The 14,592-nt window shown below is 43.0% G+C and overlaps 1 protein-coding gene across 4 annotated transcripts in view; it reads right to left on the reverse strand.

The window, feature by feature from the left end:
* Positions 1 to 204: 204 nt before the first annotated feature.
* The window catches only part of ZFR (zinc finger RNA binding protein), an 86,682-nt gene continuing 72,294 nt past the window's right edge, over positions 205 to 14,592 (reverse strand). For all 4 annotated transcript variants that reach the window (XR_011381988.1, XR_011381989.1, XM_008262097.4 and 1 more), the window contains 3 exons: positions 2,837 to 2,948; positions 2,631 to 2,728; positions 205 to 1,820 (listed from right to left, as the gene is read on the reverse strand). Coding sequence is in view for 2 of the 4 variants with exons in the window: in XM_008262097.4 (XP_008260319.1) it covers positions 1,641 to 1,820; positions 2,631 to 2,728; positions 2,837 to 2,948 (390 nt within the window). In the remaining 2 variants the exon portion in view is untranslated. The remainder of the gene's footprint in view (positions 1,821 to 2,630; positions 2,729 to 2,836; positions 2,949 to 14,592) is intronic.

Genomic DNA, 14,592 nt, shown 5'->3' on the forward strand with positions numbered 1-14,592 from the left:
AAGACTAAAGGTATACAAGAGTATGTGACAAATCTGGAAGAAAAGCTCCATCAGTCTCCTATAGCATCCTGGCACTCTAAAAGTCTGGGAAAAGATTTTGTCTCTAGAAAGAAACTGAACCAATATGGTACTAAGTTACACAGCTTTCTGGAAAATCTGTGCTCGCACAACCAACATTTGTCAGGAATAACAAGTAGTACCAAATAAATTTGAATATGGTTTTACTGAACTGTATGTCATTTCAAAGCAAAAGTAGTTTATGATGTCAATTCTAACATATAATACATTTAAGTCATTACATGAATTTAACTTTTTATTTATGTATTTCACTGTAGTGCTGTGACAACAAAATGACATCTGTGTACCAGAGCATACATACATACATCAACAGTAAGATGTAACCTTTCATTACACCACTGCTAGAATATTTAGCTTTTTGTAGGAGACATAAGCATGTAAGATGGCCACACCAAATAATTTTCTGTTTTTTTCTTAATCTTAATTTTTTTTAGCAATAATACTTTTATCAATGTCAATGTTAATAGAACTATAAGTTATCTGGGTGATGGGGTACGTGTGTGTGGGAATCATTCAACTGCATCATGTTGTAATTGTTGCTAGAGTAATCTCACACACACCAATAGGGAACTGTCACCATAATTAAGGGCTAGCTACTGTTGTTAGTTGCACAATGATAAAGTTCTTTTGAAAATATTGGTTAGCCCACTTATATGTGAAAAATGCCCTTTCCACTTATACAGAAGAAAAAAATATTCAGAAAGTTATTTTTGGCCTTGCTATGTCAAAAAGTCAACTGTACAAAGATCTAAGTTAAACTAAAATTATAATTTTAAAAGTCTATTAAAAACAAAAATGTCATGCATTTTATTATCAATTATGCAGAGGCTTTTAAAACTGTTGCAAGACCATATAATATATATATTAGCTTTTATACTGCTAATGCACAACTAACAGCAAACTTGATTAGAATAACAGAAATCTTTCTTAATTACACCTTTATATATCACACTAGAGAGACAAATGCCACAAGATCTGCAGAAACATTCAGTTCTGAGCACTCAAATGGCAGAATAACTTTATGTGTTGTAGTCCTTCACATATAGAATAACAAAAGGAAAAAAATTCTGCAGTCTCACGTTACAAAAAAACGTACTGCTGTAAAATGTAAAGGAGGGGTAAAAGGATATCTTCTATAACACAAAATAACACACCTAGTGTCAAAAAGCAAACAAAACTTCTAAATAAAAATATCAAAATACACAGAGCAACTGAAGCACAAATCCTGCATTAAATACAGTAAAGATTGAGTAAGACAATGCACTATTTAATAAAAGACACAAAAACAGGGAGACCTAGGGCAACCAGTAAATAAAACCAAAATAATGGGAAAACGATCTGAACCACTGTTTACCCCTAGTTGGAGTACAATATTTTTTGGTGTCTTTCCATTCATATAATACCTAACACTGTACATTAAGCTTTTAATGTCACAGAAAAACTTGGTTCTTCCATGAAATTCTTAAATTCTTGATGAATTTTTCGAAGTAGACATTATTATGAATGAAAAAGAGCCAACAAATGGGCACCTGTTTTTAACACTGAAGAATTACAGAAACTTTTTAAAAGTTATCGTAATCTTTTTTATCTTTTTTCCCCTCAGCTTCAAATCCATCAACTCCATCACTATCCCTTCTTCGCTTTCTGTTGTTGTGGATGTTAAAACGCTGGCTCATTTGTGGTAATGGATCCATGCCTAACACTTTGTGTATTTGGCGGAATGCAAGGAGTCTCAAAGCAAACTGCAATAAAAAAAAGGAAACAGAATTTAGAATAAAAAAAAATTACTTATTTTAATTAAGTTTGCAGCTCTCTTCTAATATAACAATATAAAAAAGCATGTTGGGTGAGTGTTGGCACAGCAGTTAAGGCACTGTTTGTGAAATCCTCTATGGTAGTGTTTGGGCTCAGTGCCGGCTCTGCTCGATTCCAGCTTCCTGCTAATACACTCCAGGGGAAGCAGCAGATGACGACTCAAGTGGCTGGATCCCTTCCACTCGTGCGGCAGATGTGGATGGACTGAATTCTAAGCTTCTGGATTTGGCCTGACCTAGGTTCATAGCTGTTGAAAGTATTTGGTGAGTGAACCAGTAGATGGAAGATCTGTCTGCATTTCCCTTTGATACAAGTATCTTTCATACAAGTATCTTTTTATGGTTGTAACAGCAAGGGTTGGGCCTGGCTAAAACCAAGAGCTGAGAACTCAACACCAGTGTCTCAGGTGGGTGGCAGGGATCCAGCTTTTTGAACCATCATCTGCTGTCTCCCAGTGTGCACATCAGTAAGGAGCTGGAATTAGGAAATGGAGCCAGAATTCAAACCCTAGCATTACAATATGAAATATGGGTGTGCCAACTGGCAGCTTAACAGCTGTGCCAAATGCTTTTCCCTAACTCTTTATATAAAATTCTTTCAAGGGATTTACTAAAGAAGCAGAAGAATAAATACTGCACCATGATCTCATCTGAAGGACAATCATTAAAAAACAAACAACCCAAAAAACCCCTTGAGAGCAGTAACTCAACAAAGCTTTGGGACTAGAATTCTAGTACCTGTGCACTGGATGTAATGTCTTCACGCTGCTGGTCAGTCATTGTTGCCAAGGTGTCAAAGGGATCCTTTTCACAAGGATCCAGAAGTCCAGGGCTACCTACATCAATCACCAAAAGCAGACAAAAGCATTGGCATTATCTGTTTGTAAAACAGTAGTTTCTATTCAGTTATCAAACAAACTTCACTAAAAACAAAGAAAATTTACCTTTAAGAATAATCCCAGAAGAAATACACTCAAAAACTCTTCTCAGTGCATCTCCAGGGCTCTGAGGACTAGAAGCACTGCTGATTGCTTTCTCTACTAACAACTCCATAGCCTAAAAATGAAAACACATAGTTTGCTTTTTTTTGTTTCACATAGTTTTATTTTTAATAACTGCTATCTTTAGGGCAGGTATTATGGCACAATGGATTAAGCAATCACTTGGGATGTCCAGAACCCAAATCAGAGTGCTGCTTCAAGTACATGCTACTCAGCTTCCAATCAAGCTCCTGCTAATGCATACTGGGAGGCAGCAGATGATGACCCAAGTGCTTGGGCCCCTCCTATCCTTCCAGCGCTGGTTCATTCCCTGAAAGGCTGCAACAGAAGGGATAGGCCAGGTGGAAGCCAGGAGCTCAGAAGTCAATCCAGATCTTCCATTTGAGTGATAGGGACTCAAGTACAGCAGCCATCACCTGCTGCTTCCCAGGGTGTGTATCAGCAGGAAGCTGGACTTGGGAGTGGAGCTGAAATTTGAAGCTAGGCACTCCGGAGGAAGAAGGCATCTAAAATGGCATCTCCACTACTAAGCCAAATACCCACCCCACACATTTTCTGATACCTACAGACTGATGATACTAAGGAATTAGGGCAGGACAATATTCTAAGACTTTTTTCTTTATGGTTGATATTATCTAAATTTTCATTTAATGCAAAACTGAGCTTCTACTATCCCTAAGGAAAATAAAAATTATGCTTTCACTTTTGAAAAGACTAAAATCTAAAAATATACAAGAAAAAAAGTATGGATGTAGAAAGCAAATGATGTAGATCTAACCTATTTCATGTTTTGAAGGATCTTTTATTAGAAATATTTCTTACAATTTATTTAAAAAAACTGAGAAATGATTTTGGTATGATTCACCCTGTTTAATCATCTCTACTAACCAATTCCATAACATTTTCACTCCTCCCACCAAATCATTCTCATTAGCAGTCATTCCCCACCTCCACCCCACATACCCAGCAGCTACCAAACCATTCCCAGTCTCTACAGATTCGCCTGCTCTGGAGATTTCACACAGAGGGAACCACAGAAAATGTAGCTTTTTGTATCTTGTTTCTTTCAGTTAGCAAAATGTTTAACATTCATCCATAACATTGTATTTAAATTTTGAAGAAGACCACCAATAGCAATAGAAATTCAAAGAAAATAGTTTGCAACTTCAATGAAATTCTTAAGAAAAGAAAAATCAACATACTTTTGTGAGAATCTCCTTTGGGATCTATACTAAAAATGGGTTACAGACATACTCCAAGGTCATTTCTTAGACTCTCTAAGCAATACGAGACTGAATAAAATTATAAAATAATGAATGGTTGGGGCCGGCACTGTGGCATATTGTGTAAAGCCACCACCCGCAGTGCCGGCATCCCATATGGGCACTGGTTCAGGTCTTGGCTGCTCCATTTCTGATTCAGCTCTCTGCTATGGCTTGGGAGGGCAGTGGAGGATGGCCCAGGCCCTTGGGCCCCTGTGCCCATGTAGGAGACTCAGAAGAAGCTCCTGGCTCCTGGCTTCGGATTGGCACAGCTCTGGCTGTTGTGGCCAACTAGGGAGTGAACCAGTGGATGAAGACCTCTCTCTCTGCCTCTCCTTCTCTCTCTGTGTAACTCTTTTTTTTTAAATAAATTTTTTATTTATTTGAAAGTCAGAGTTACACAGAGGGAGAGGAGAGGCAGAGAGAGAGGTCTTCCATCCGCTGGTTCACTCCCCAAATGGCTGCAACGGCCGGGGCTGTGCCAATCCGAAGCCAGGAGCCAGAGGAGCTTCTTCTGAGTCTCCCACATGGGTGCAGGGGTCCAAGGACTTGGGCCATCTTCTACTGCTTCCCCAGGCCACAGCAGAGAGCTGGATCAGAAGTGGAGCTGCCGGGCCTTGAAACGGTGCCCATATGGGATGCCAGCGCTTCAGGCCAGGGCGTTAACCTGCTGTGCCACAGCCCTGGCCCCACTCTGACTTTCAAATAAATAAATCTTTAAAAAAAAAATGAATGGTCATAATAAGTAGAAGTCACAATGAAAAAGAAGCAAAGATGGTTCAGTTTAGTTTAGTTAGTTGAAGAAGGCAAGAGGATGTTTAAGACAGAATTTCTAAGGATCGTCATTTAAAGGTTTTAGTTTTTGAAGAAATAAACTATAAACGTGTATGGGCTATCACTCATTTCCAGATAACAGGTATTATTTTAAGATGTCCACACTGAGATCCTTGAAAATAAAAATCAATGTCATTAATTTTGAACTTCCTTTGTTCTGGCATAAAGTAATCAGCATATAATGAACAGTAAAATACTGATGTGTTTAACTTTATTTTATTTTATTTTCATTTATATGAAAGGCAAAGAGATAGCAAGAAGGACACAGAAAGATCTTTTGTTTACAGCCAAAACAAATTTATTCAAGGGAAAACAGGTTTGCAGAGATGGCTAACTGCTGGCATGCACACAGAGTGAGCGTATGGCAGACAGAAAGACAATCTGTCTACTGGTTCTCTTCCCAAATACCTGCAACAGACAGGGCTAGGTCATCCCACAGACAGGAGCCAGGAACTCAAGTACCTGAACTAACAATTGCTGCCTCCCAGGGCGTGTATTAGTAGAAAGGTGGAATTGGAAGCAAAGGTGGGACTCAAACCCAAACACTCTGATATGGGATGCAGGAACTTCTTCCACATTTCTCCTGTGAATGGCAGGAACCCAAACACTTGGTCCATCTTACACTGCTTTTCCCAGGCCATTGCCAGGAAGCTGGATCAAAACTGGCACCCATATGGGATGCTGGGGTTGCAGGCAGCAGCTTTTCCTGCTGTGCCAACACTGACCTCTAATTAAGTCAGAATTACAGAGAGGGAGAGAGGGAGGAAGGGAGGGAGGGAGAGGAAGAGGAAGTGGAAGTGGAAGAGGAAGAGGAAGAGATCTTCCATCAGCTGGCTCACCCCCCCAAGATGGTTGCCAACAGCCAGAACTGGGCCATGCCAAAGCCAGGAACTTCATTTGGGTCTCCCAAGTGGGTGGCAGGGTGCCAACACTTGGACAATCTCCTGCTGTTTTTCCTAGGTCATTAACAGGGAGCTGGAGCAGCTGGGACATGAATTGGCGCCTATATGGGATGTCAGGGACCCGGGCTTTGACTTCACCTGTTATGTCACAACACTGGCCCCTAAGGGGCATCTTAACTGCTGTACCAAGTGCTTGCCCCTTATGTTGTGTTTAAAATAAGTAAAAATTACAACTTTCCATAAATGCCTGATTTCCACTAAGTATTTTTTAGCAAATGTTATGGGAAAAGTAAGTATTAAAAATCAACTATAGCCGGCGCCGCGGCTCACTAGGCTAATCCTCCGCCTAGCGGCGCCGGCACACCGGGTTCTAGTCCCGGTCGGGGCGCCGGATTCTGTCCCGGTTGCCCCTCTTCCAGGCCAGCCCTCTGCTGTGGCCAGGGAGTGCAGTGGAGGATGGCCCAGGTGCTTGGGCCCTGCACCCCATGGGAGACCAGGAAAAGCACCTGGCTCCTGGCTCCTGCCATCGGATCAGCGCGGTGCGCCGGCTGCAGCGCGCCGGCCGCGGCGGCCATTGGAGGGTGAACCAACGGCAAAAGGAAGACCTTTCTCTCTGTCTCTCTCTCTCACTGTCCACTCTGCCTGTCAAAAAAAAAAAAAAAAAAAAAAAAATCAACTATAATTTAGGTGTATCAAGTAATACATGTAACACAAGTCATCTGCTTTTTGACTAATCTTAAGAAGTGGGAATTTGTGATTCAAATTGGCAGACAGGAAAAGTATTTAAAGGCACAGTGGTTAAGCAACTGCTTGGGATACCCACTTCCTCTCAGAGTATGTGAATTCAAGTCCTGGCTCTGTTCTCCAATCTAGCTTTCTGCTAATGAACACCCTGGAAGGTAGCATGTAATGGTCTAAAGAGTTGGGTCCTGGGGCCGGCGCTGTGGCGCAGTAGGTTAAACTCTGTCTGCGGTGCCAGCATCCCATATGGGTGCCAGTTCTAGTCCCAGCTGCTCCACTTCCAATCCAGCTCTCTGCTGTGGCCTGGGAAAGCAGTAAAAGATGGCCCAAGTCCTTGGGCCCCTGCACCTGCATGGGAGACCGGGAAGGAGCACCTGGCTCCTGGCTTCAGAATGATGCAGCTCCAGCCGTCGTGGCCATCTGGGGAGTGAACCAACAGAAGGAAGACCTCTCTGTCTCTCTCTCTCACTGTCTGTAACTCTACCTCTCAAATAAATAAATAAAATATTAAAAAAAAAAAAAAAAAAGGGTTGGGTCCAGACCACCCACATGAGAGACTCAGGAATGAGTTCTTGGCTCCTGACTTGGCCTGGCCCAGACCTGCAATTGAGGGCATATGAAGAGTGAACCAGTGGATGGAGGACTTCTCTTGGGTCTGCCCTAAAAATAAATAAACAAAAATAAAAACAAACATGGGAAAATAAAATCATAACCTAAAAAGCCTGAAAAAGTTGAAAAATCATAAACTTGAAAAACAGTAAGTCAATTATGGGGGGGACACAAAAAAGTCAACACACAAACACACCAATGAAACTAGTCAGGGGGCCCGTGCAGTGGCACAGCACGTTAATACCCTGGCATCCCATGTGAGCGCCGGTTCTAGTCCTGGCTGCTCCACCTCTCTGCTGTGGTCTGGGAGAGCAGTAGAAGATGGCCCAAGTCCTTGAGCCCCTGCACCCATGTGAGAGACCTGGAGGAAGCTCCTGGCTCCTGGCTTTGGATCGGCACAGTTCTGGCCATTGCGGCTATCTGGAGAGTGAACCAGTGGATGGAAGACCTCTCTCCCTCTCTCTCTGTAACTCTTTTAAATAAATAAAATAAATCTTAAAAAAAAAGAAAGAAACTAAGTCAGGGAGTACATGCGGCACAGCAGGTAAAGCTACTTTTTGGGACACCCACATCCCATATTGGAATGACTGGTTGAAGTCCCAGTTACACTGTGCTTCTGATCCAGCTTCCTGCTAATGTGTGAAAAGCGGTAAATGATAGTCCAACTGGGTTCCTGGCTCCTGGCTTTGTCTTGGCCTAGCCCTGGATATTGCAATCATTTAGGGAGTGAACTAGGGTGTGGACAATTTGTCTCTTGTGCCTGTCATTCTGCCTTTAAAATAAGTAAATCCTTTTTTTTTTTTTTTTTTTTTTTTAAGGAAACTAAGTCAAATGCTTTCTGCTATCATTTGCTGTGAGACAAGCAAATTCAAAATGCTGATTTTCTTAAAAACATGGCTGCTTTCCAAGCAGATGTCTACAGTTTGGAGGGCAAAGAAAGAAGAAAAATATACATAGTTTATAAACTCTGAAATGTGTGCATTTAAAAGTAAAAGGACAAGGGCTAATGCTGTGGCATAGCAGTTAAAACCTCCGCCTGCAGTGCTGGCATCCCATATGGGTGCTGGTTCGAGTCCCGGCTGCTCCACTTCTGATCCAGCTCTCTCTGATGGCCTGGGAAAGCAGTGGAAGATGGCCCAAGTGCTTGGGCTCCTGCACCCGCGTGGGAGACTCAGAAGCAGCTACTGGCTCCTGGCTTTGGACAGGTGCAGCTCCGGCCATTGCAGCCAATTGGGGAGTGAACCAGCAGATGGAAGACCTCTCTCTGTCTCTCCTCTCTCTGTATAATTCTGACTTTCAAATTAATCAATAGGCCGGCGCCGCAGCTCAACAGGCTAATCCTCCGCCTTGCAGCGCCGGCACCCCGGGTTCTAGTCCCGGTCGGGGTGCCGGATTCTGTCCCAGTTGCCCCTCTTCCAGGCCAGCTCTCTGCTGTGGCCAGGGAGTGCAGTGGAGGATGGCCCAAGTGCTTGGGCCCTGCACCCCATGGGAGACCAGGAGAAGCACCTGGCTCCTGCCTTCGGATCAGCGCAGTGTGCCGGCCGTGGCGGCCATTGGAGGGTGAACCAACGGCAAAAGGAAGACCTTTCTGTCTGTCTGTCTCTCTCACTGTCCACTCTGCCTGTCAAAAAAAAAAAAAAAAAAAAAAAAAAAAAAAAAAAAACCACTAAAAAAATTAATCAATAAATCTTGAAGAAAAAGAAACAAGAGTAAAAGAACAGCAAAATGAATAGAATCAGATTAGGGAATGATTGTAATGTAAGAGATACTGGGGATTAGAATTATTCTAAGAGAAAAGCTTATTAAAATCATATTCAATGCTTCAAAATCTAGGATTGCAGTGTGCTCTTAAAAAATAATCATGAGGGGCTGGCACTGTGGCATCCCATATGGGCACCAGTTTGAGTCCCAGCTGCTCCACTTCCCATCCAGCTCTCAGCTGTGGCCCGAGAAAGCAGCAGAAGATGGCCCAAGTCTTTGGACCCCTGCACCTGCGTGGGAGACTTGGAAGAAGATCCTGGCTCCTGGCTCCGGACAGGTCCAGCTCCAGCCATTGTAGCCATTTGGGGAGTGAACAAGCAGATGGAAGACCTCTCTCTCTGTCCCTTTCCCTCTCTAACTCTACCTCTCAAAGAAAAATTAAAAAAAAAAAAAAACACTATTTTCTCACCTCCCCCCTATCTAAGTTATCTTTTAAAAAACGACACACAATTTATGCTGGATCCTTGTCTGATGTCACAAAATACTTTCAGAGGCAGTCTACATGGAGCCGTTTGGGGAGTGAACCAGAGGATGGAAGTCCTCTCTGTCTCTGCTTCTGTGTAACTCTTTAAAATAAATATTTTTTTTAAAAAAAGAGCATATTAAATGTGATTATTAAAAAAAAATCATAGGCCGGCGCCGTGGCTCAATAGGCTAATCCTCCACCTTGCGGCGCCGGCACACCGGGTTCTAGTCCCGGTCGGGGCGCCGGATTCTGTCCCGGTTGCCCCTCTTCCAGGCCAGCTCTCTGCTATGGCCAGGGAGTGCAGTGGAGGATGGCCCAGGTGCTTGGGCCCTGCACCCCATGGGAGACCAGGAAAAGCACCTGGATCCTGGCTCCTGCCATCGGATCAGCGCGGTGCGCCGGCTGCAGCGGCGGCCATTGGAGGGTGAACCAACGGCAAAAGGAAGACCTTTCTCTCTCTGTCTCTCTCTCTCACTGTCCACTCTGCCTATCAAAAAAAAAAAAAAAAAAAAAAAAAAAAAAAATCTATATAAAAAAAAAAAATCATGAGGGGGCCGGCACTGTGACGTATTAGATGAAGCCACTGTCCATGATGCCAGCATTAACTAGCTTCCTTAGATGCTAGTTTTCAGTTTTCTTTCTTTCTTTCATTCATTCATTCATTCATTTATTTTTTGACAGGCAGAGTGGACAGTGAGAGAGACAGACAGACAGAAAGGTCTTCCTTTTGCCGTTGGTTCACCCACCCTCCAGTGGCCGCCGCGGCCGGGGCACCGCGCTGATCCGAAGGCAGGAGCCAGGTGCTTTTCCTGGTCTCCCATGGGGTGCAGGGCCCAAGCATCTGGACCATCCTCCACTGCACTCCCTGGCCACAGCAGAGAGCTGGCCTGGAAGAGGGGCAACCGGGACAGAATCCGGCGCCCCGACCGGGACCAGAACCCGGGGTGCCAGCGCCGCAAGGTGGAGGATTAGCCTAGTGAGCCGCAGCGCCGGCCAGTTTTCAGTTCTAATAGAGGCAAAGAGCAATGTAAAAAACAAACCTCTGATAAGACTATGGTAGCACAGGCTCTTTTCACTGTTTTGGTAAATCAGCAAACCACTTTTAGAACACAACTAGTGAGCCCTATCAAAATCTTAAAAGGCACAACCTAAACCAGCAACACCAGCATTAATGATATACAGTAGGAGAGTTATACTTCCCAAAAGCAAAATAAAAAAATTCTTTATGGCTGCTTATTTGTAACAGACAAGAAATAATCTCTAGCACTAGGAGGCCTGAATAGTAGTACCAATTACCCTCTTCAGCATTATGGCTACCACTGAGTGTTTACCCTGTTCTAAGCATTGCTCTAAGTCTTCACATACATTAGCCAATTTTAATGACAATCACCTTCTGAAGGTATAGAAGATTCTTTTGTATAGTTGGAAACTCTTATTCCTCTCTTTCAAAATAAGTAAGTTAAAGTGAACAACACATACAGTCCATCTATAACTGATAACTTACTGATTCTTCTTCAAGTTAAGAGAATGTTAGTTCTTCTCCTATCATTTAAAACTTTTTCACTGAGGAAGCAAGTGCTTAGCCTAAGGGTTGAGGTCCCTGCATCTCACATCAGAATGCTTGGGTTCAAGTCATAGCTCCCAATTCCAATTTTCTGTCAGTACAGATCTTGGGAGGCTGCAGCTAACAGTTCAAAGTGACTGGGTCCCTGTCACACACTTCAGAGACCTGGACTAAGTCCACTGCTCCTGAGTTCTACACTGGACCAATCCTGGCTGTTGCAGGATTGGTATCAGTATCTCTGATTCTCTTTCAAGTAAGTAAAAAAACTTTAAAAATTATTTATTTTTTAAAAGATTTATTTACTTTACTTGAAAGGCAGAGTTACAGAGAGACAGATCTTCCATCTTCTGGTTCACTCCCCAAACAGCTGCAATGACCAGAGCTGGGCCAATCAGAAGCCAGGATCTTCCTTTAGGTCTCCCATGTAGGTGGCAGGGGTCCATCTTCCGCTGCCTTCCCAGAAACATCAGCATGGAGCTGGGTCAGAAGTGCAGCAGCCAGGATTTGAACCAGTGTGCATATGGGATGCAGGTAAAACCACAGGCAGTGGTTTTACCAGCTAAGCCACAGGTCCCAGCTTCAGCTTGAACCAGCTCTGGCCATTGGAGTGCTCTATTGATCTTTCAAATAAACATTTACATCACACCAAATCAAAACCTCATACCCATTAAGTAACTTCTCATTCTTTGTATACTGTCTCTATGGATTTATCTATTCTCAGTACTGTGTGTTTGACTTCTTTTAGTTAGTATATTTGTGGAGGTTCATCCATACATACTGTGAAAGATCATGGATTTTGGAAAGAACAAATAATTTAAAGCTAGATTACCATTTTCAATACTCATTGCAATGGCAAAGTAATCTGAGTGGTAAATAAAAATGAAGATAGTTTACAACAATTACATATTTATGTTGTGAAAATCAAGAAGAAAATTTACTGTTCAAGGTACTAGCACAGAGCCAAATCTCAGTTCTCTAGCTCCCAAAACATGATAATGATGAAGAACTATATACACGGCCGGCGCTGTGGCTCAATAGGCTAATCCTCCGCCTTGCAGCGCCGGCACACCGGGTTCTAGTCCCGGTTGGGGTGCCGGATTCTGTCCCGGTTGCCCCTCTTCCAGGCCAGCTCTCTGCTGTGGCCAGGGAGTGCAGTGGAGGATGGCCCAAGTCCTTGGGCCCTGCACCCCATGGGAGACCAGGAGAAACACCTGGCTCCTGCCATCGGATCAGCACGGTGCGCCAGCCGCAGTGGCCATTGGAGGGTGAAGTAACGGCAAAAGGAAGACCTTTCTCTCTCTCTCTCTCTCTCTCACTGTCCACTCTGCCCGTCAAAAAAAAAAAAAAAAAAAAAAAACTATATACACAGACTACTGCCACTGAAGCAAAAATTAATGGCTTTAATGGAAAAGAGGAAGCAGTCAGAGACAGAACATTTCCAAGAAATTGAGTGTTTATTCTGCTTGGGCAACCCTAACGTAGCCCCTAAACTAGGCTCTTTGCAGAGAAGATGGGAGTAAAGTTGGCAGTTGGGGGAACAAAATCCAAAGAATAACTTTAAGTTAGTTTGGAAAAAAGTAGAATGAATCAATGAATCACACTCTAAGCAATCCCAGGAGAATTTTTCCTAAAAACAAAAAACTTCTTCAGACCACTTTCCATCTCACCAAAGGAAAGCACGATACTCTGTCATACTGACGACTCTATGAGAATCAGAAAAAAGCAGAAAGGAAAAAAATCCCAAATTACCTACATCTAACTATTACCAGCAAGCAGCAGACATTAGATTAAGATGCAGATATATAAGAAAATATGTAAGATTGTTCAAGGGAAGCCAAAGGTACCCAAACTGGCTTCATATAACCTCAACATTTTCATGTCGAGGAAATGCGATTGTTGCTAAAATGAGATGGTACCATAGGTTCAGGAAACAAATGGAGCAGATTCTCCAAGGGAAATGATTCTATGAGTCCATTCTGGGTCTGATACTTGAATGAAGGAGTACCAATATAACACACCATACAGGAAAGAGCATAGCTAATGTCTACCAACAAGGCTGCATATAATCAAATCTTACTTTCCACAGCAATTCTTTTTTATTTTATTTTTAAAGATTTATTTATTTATTTATTTGAAAGTCAGAGTTACATAGAGAGGCAGAGACAGAGACAGAGAGAGAGAAAGAGAGAGAGAAGTCATCTACTCACTAGTTCACTCCCCAATTGGCTACAACAGCCAGAGCTGTGCTGATCCAAATCTAGGAGCTAGGAGCTTCTCTGGGTCTTCCCACGCGGGGGCAGGGGCCCAAGGACTTGGGCTATCTTCCACTGCTTTCCCTGGCCACAGCAGAGAGCTGGATAGGAAGTGAGGCAGCCAGGTCTTGAACAGGCGCCCATATGGGATGCCAGCACTGCAGGCGGTAACTTAATCTGCTATGCCACAGCACTGGACACCACTAGCAATTCTTAAAAGTGTTAACTCACAGAATAGGAGGTATCAAAAGAAGGTAGAAGATCTGCATGACATCCTTGTACTTGTGTGGAATATAATGAGAGAAATCTATTTTGCATGGATTTTCGATACTAGTGCCATGTTAATGTTATGTTTATCCACTGTTATCAATGTAACCTTTGATGTCGGATGTTATTGGTGGAAGAGACTGCATGTGGAGGAAAAGGATATAAAGGAACTTCGTATTTTTCACTTAATTTCACTTAAATTTGATCTGAACCAAAAATTTCTCTAAGTCCATTAAAATTTTAAAAAATAAATCAAGGGGTAGGCATTTGGTGTAGCAGTTAAGTCATGCTTGGGATACCAGCATCTCATACTGCAGTGCCTGGGTTCACACCCTGGTTATTCCATTTCTTTTTTTTTTCTTTTTAAATATTTATTTGAAAGATAGAGGGAGCGAGCGAGCGAATGAGAGGTCTTCAATCCACTGGTTCACTCCCCAAAACAGCCTCAACAGCTGGAGCTGGGCCAATCTGAAGTCAGGAGCCAGGAGCTTCCTCTGGGTCTTCCACATGGGTGCAAGGGCCCAAGCGCTTGGACCATCTCCTACTGCTTTACCAGAAACATTAGCAGGGAGCTGGATTGGAAGTGGAGCCGCTGGGACTCAAACTGGTGCCCAAATGGGATGCTGGCACTGCAGGTGGAGGCTTTACCCACTATAGCACAGTGCCAGCCCTGATTACTCCATTTTTGATCTGGCTTCCTGGTAATGTACATCTAGAGATGTGGCAGATGATGGCTCAAGTATATGGGTTCCTCATACCCATGGAGCAGACCTGGATGGAGTTCCAGAATCTTGATTTCTGCTTGATCCAACTCTGGCTGTCGAGGGCGTTTGAGGAGTGAACCTCGGGCATCTCTCTTCTCTATCTTTCAAATAAAGTATTAAAAAAAAGTCTGAATGAATTTTAATTCTAAGAGAATTTGATGAGTAAATGAAACTAATAACATTAAGAACTCAAAGCTGAGATACCAAAGAATAAGATATAGCTGAAAACCAAACTACTGAGAAAGGGACAATACAGGGAACATAAGGGAACAAAAAT

Source organism: Oryctolagus cuniculus, chromosome 14, assembly GCF_964237555.1.
Source record: "Oryctolagus cuniculus chromosome 14, mOryCun1.1, whole genome shotgun sequence".
Classification (NCBI taxonomy): Eukaryota; Metazoa; Chordata; class Mammalia; order Lagomorpha; family Leporidae; genus Oryctolagus; species Oryctolagus cuniculus.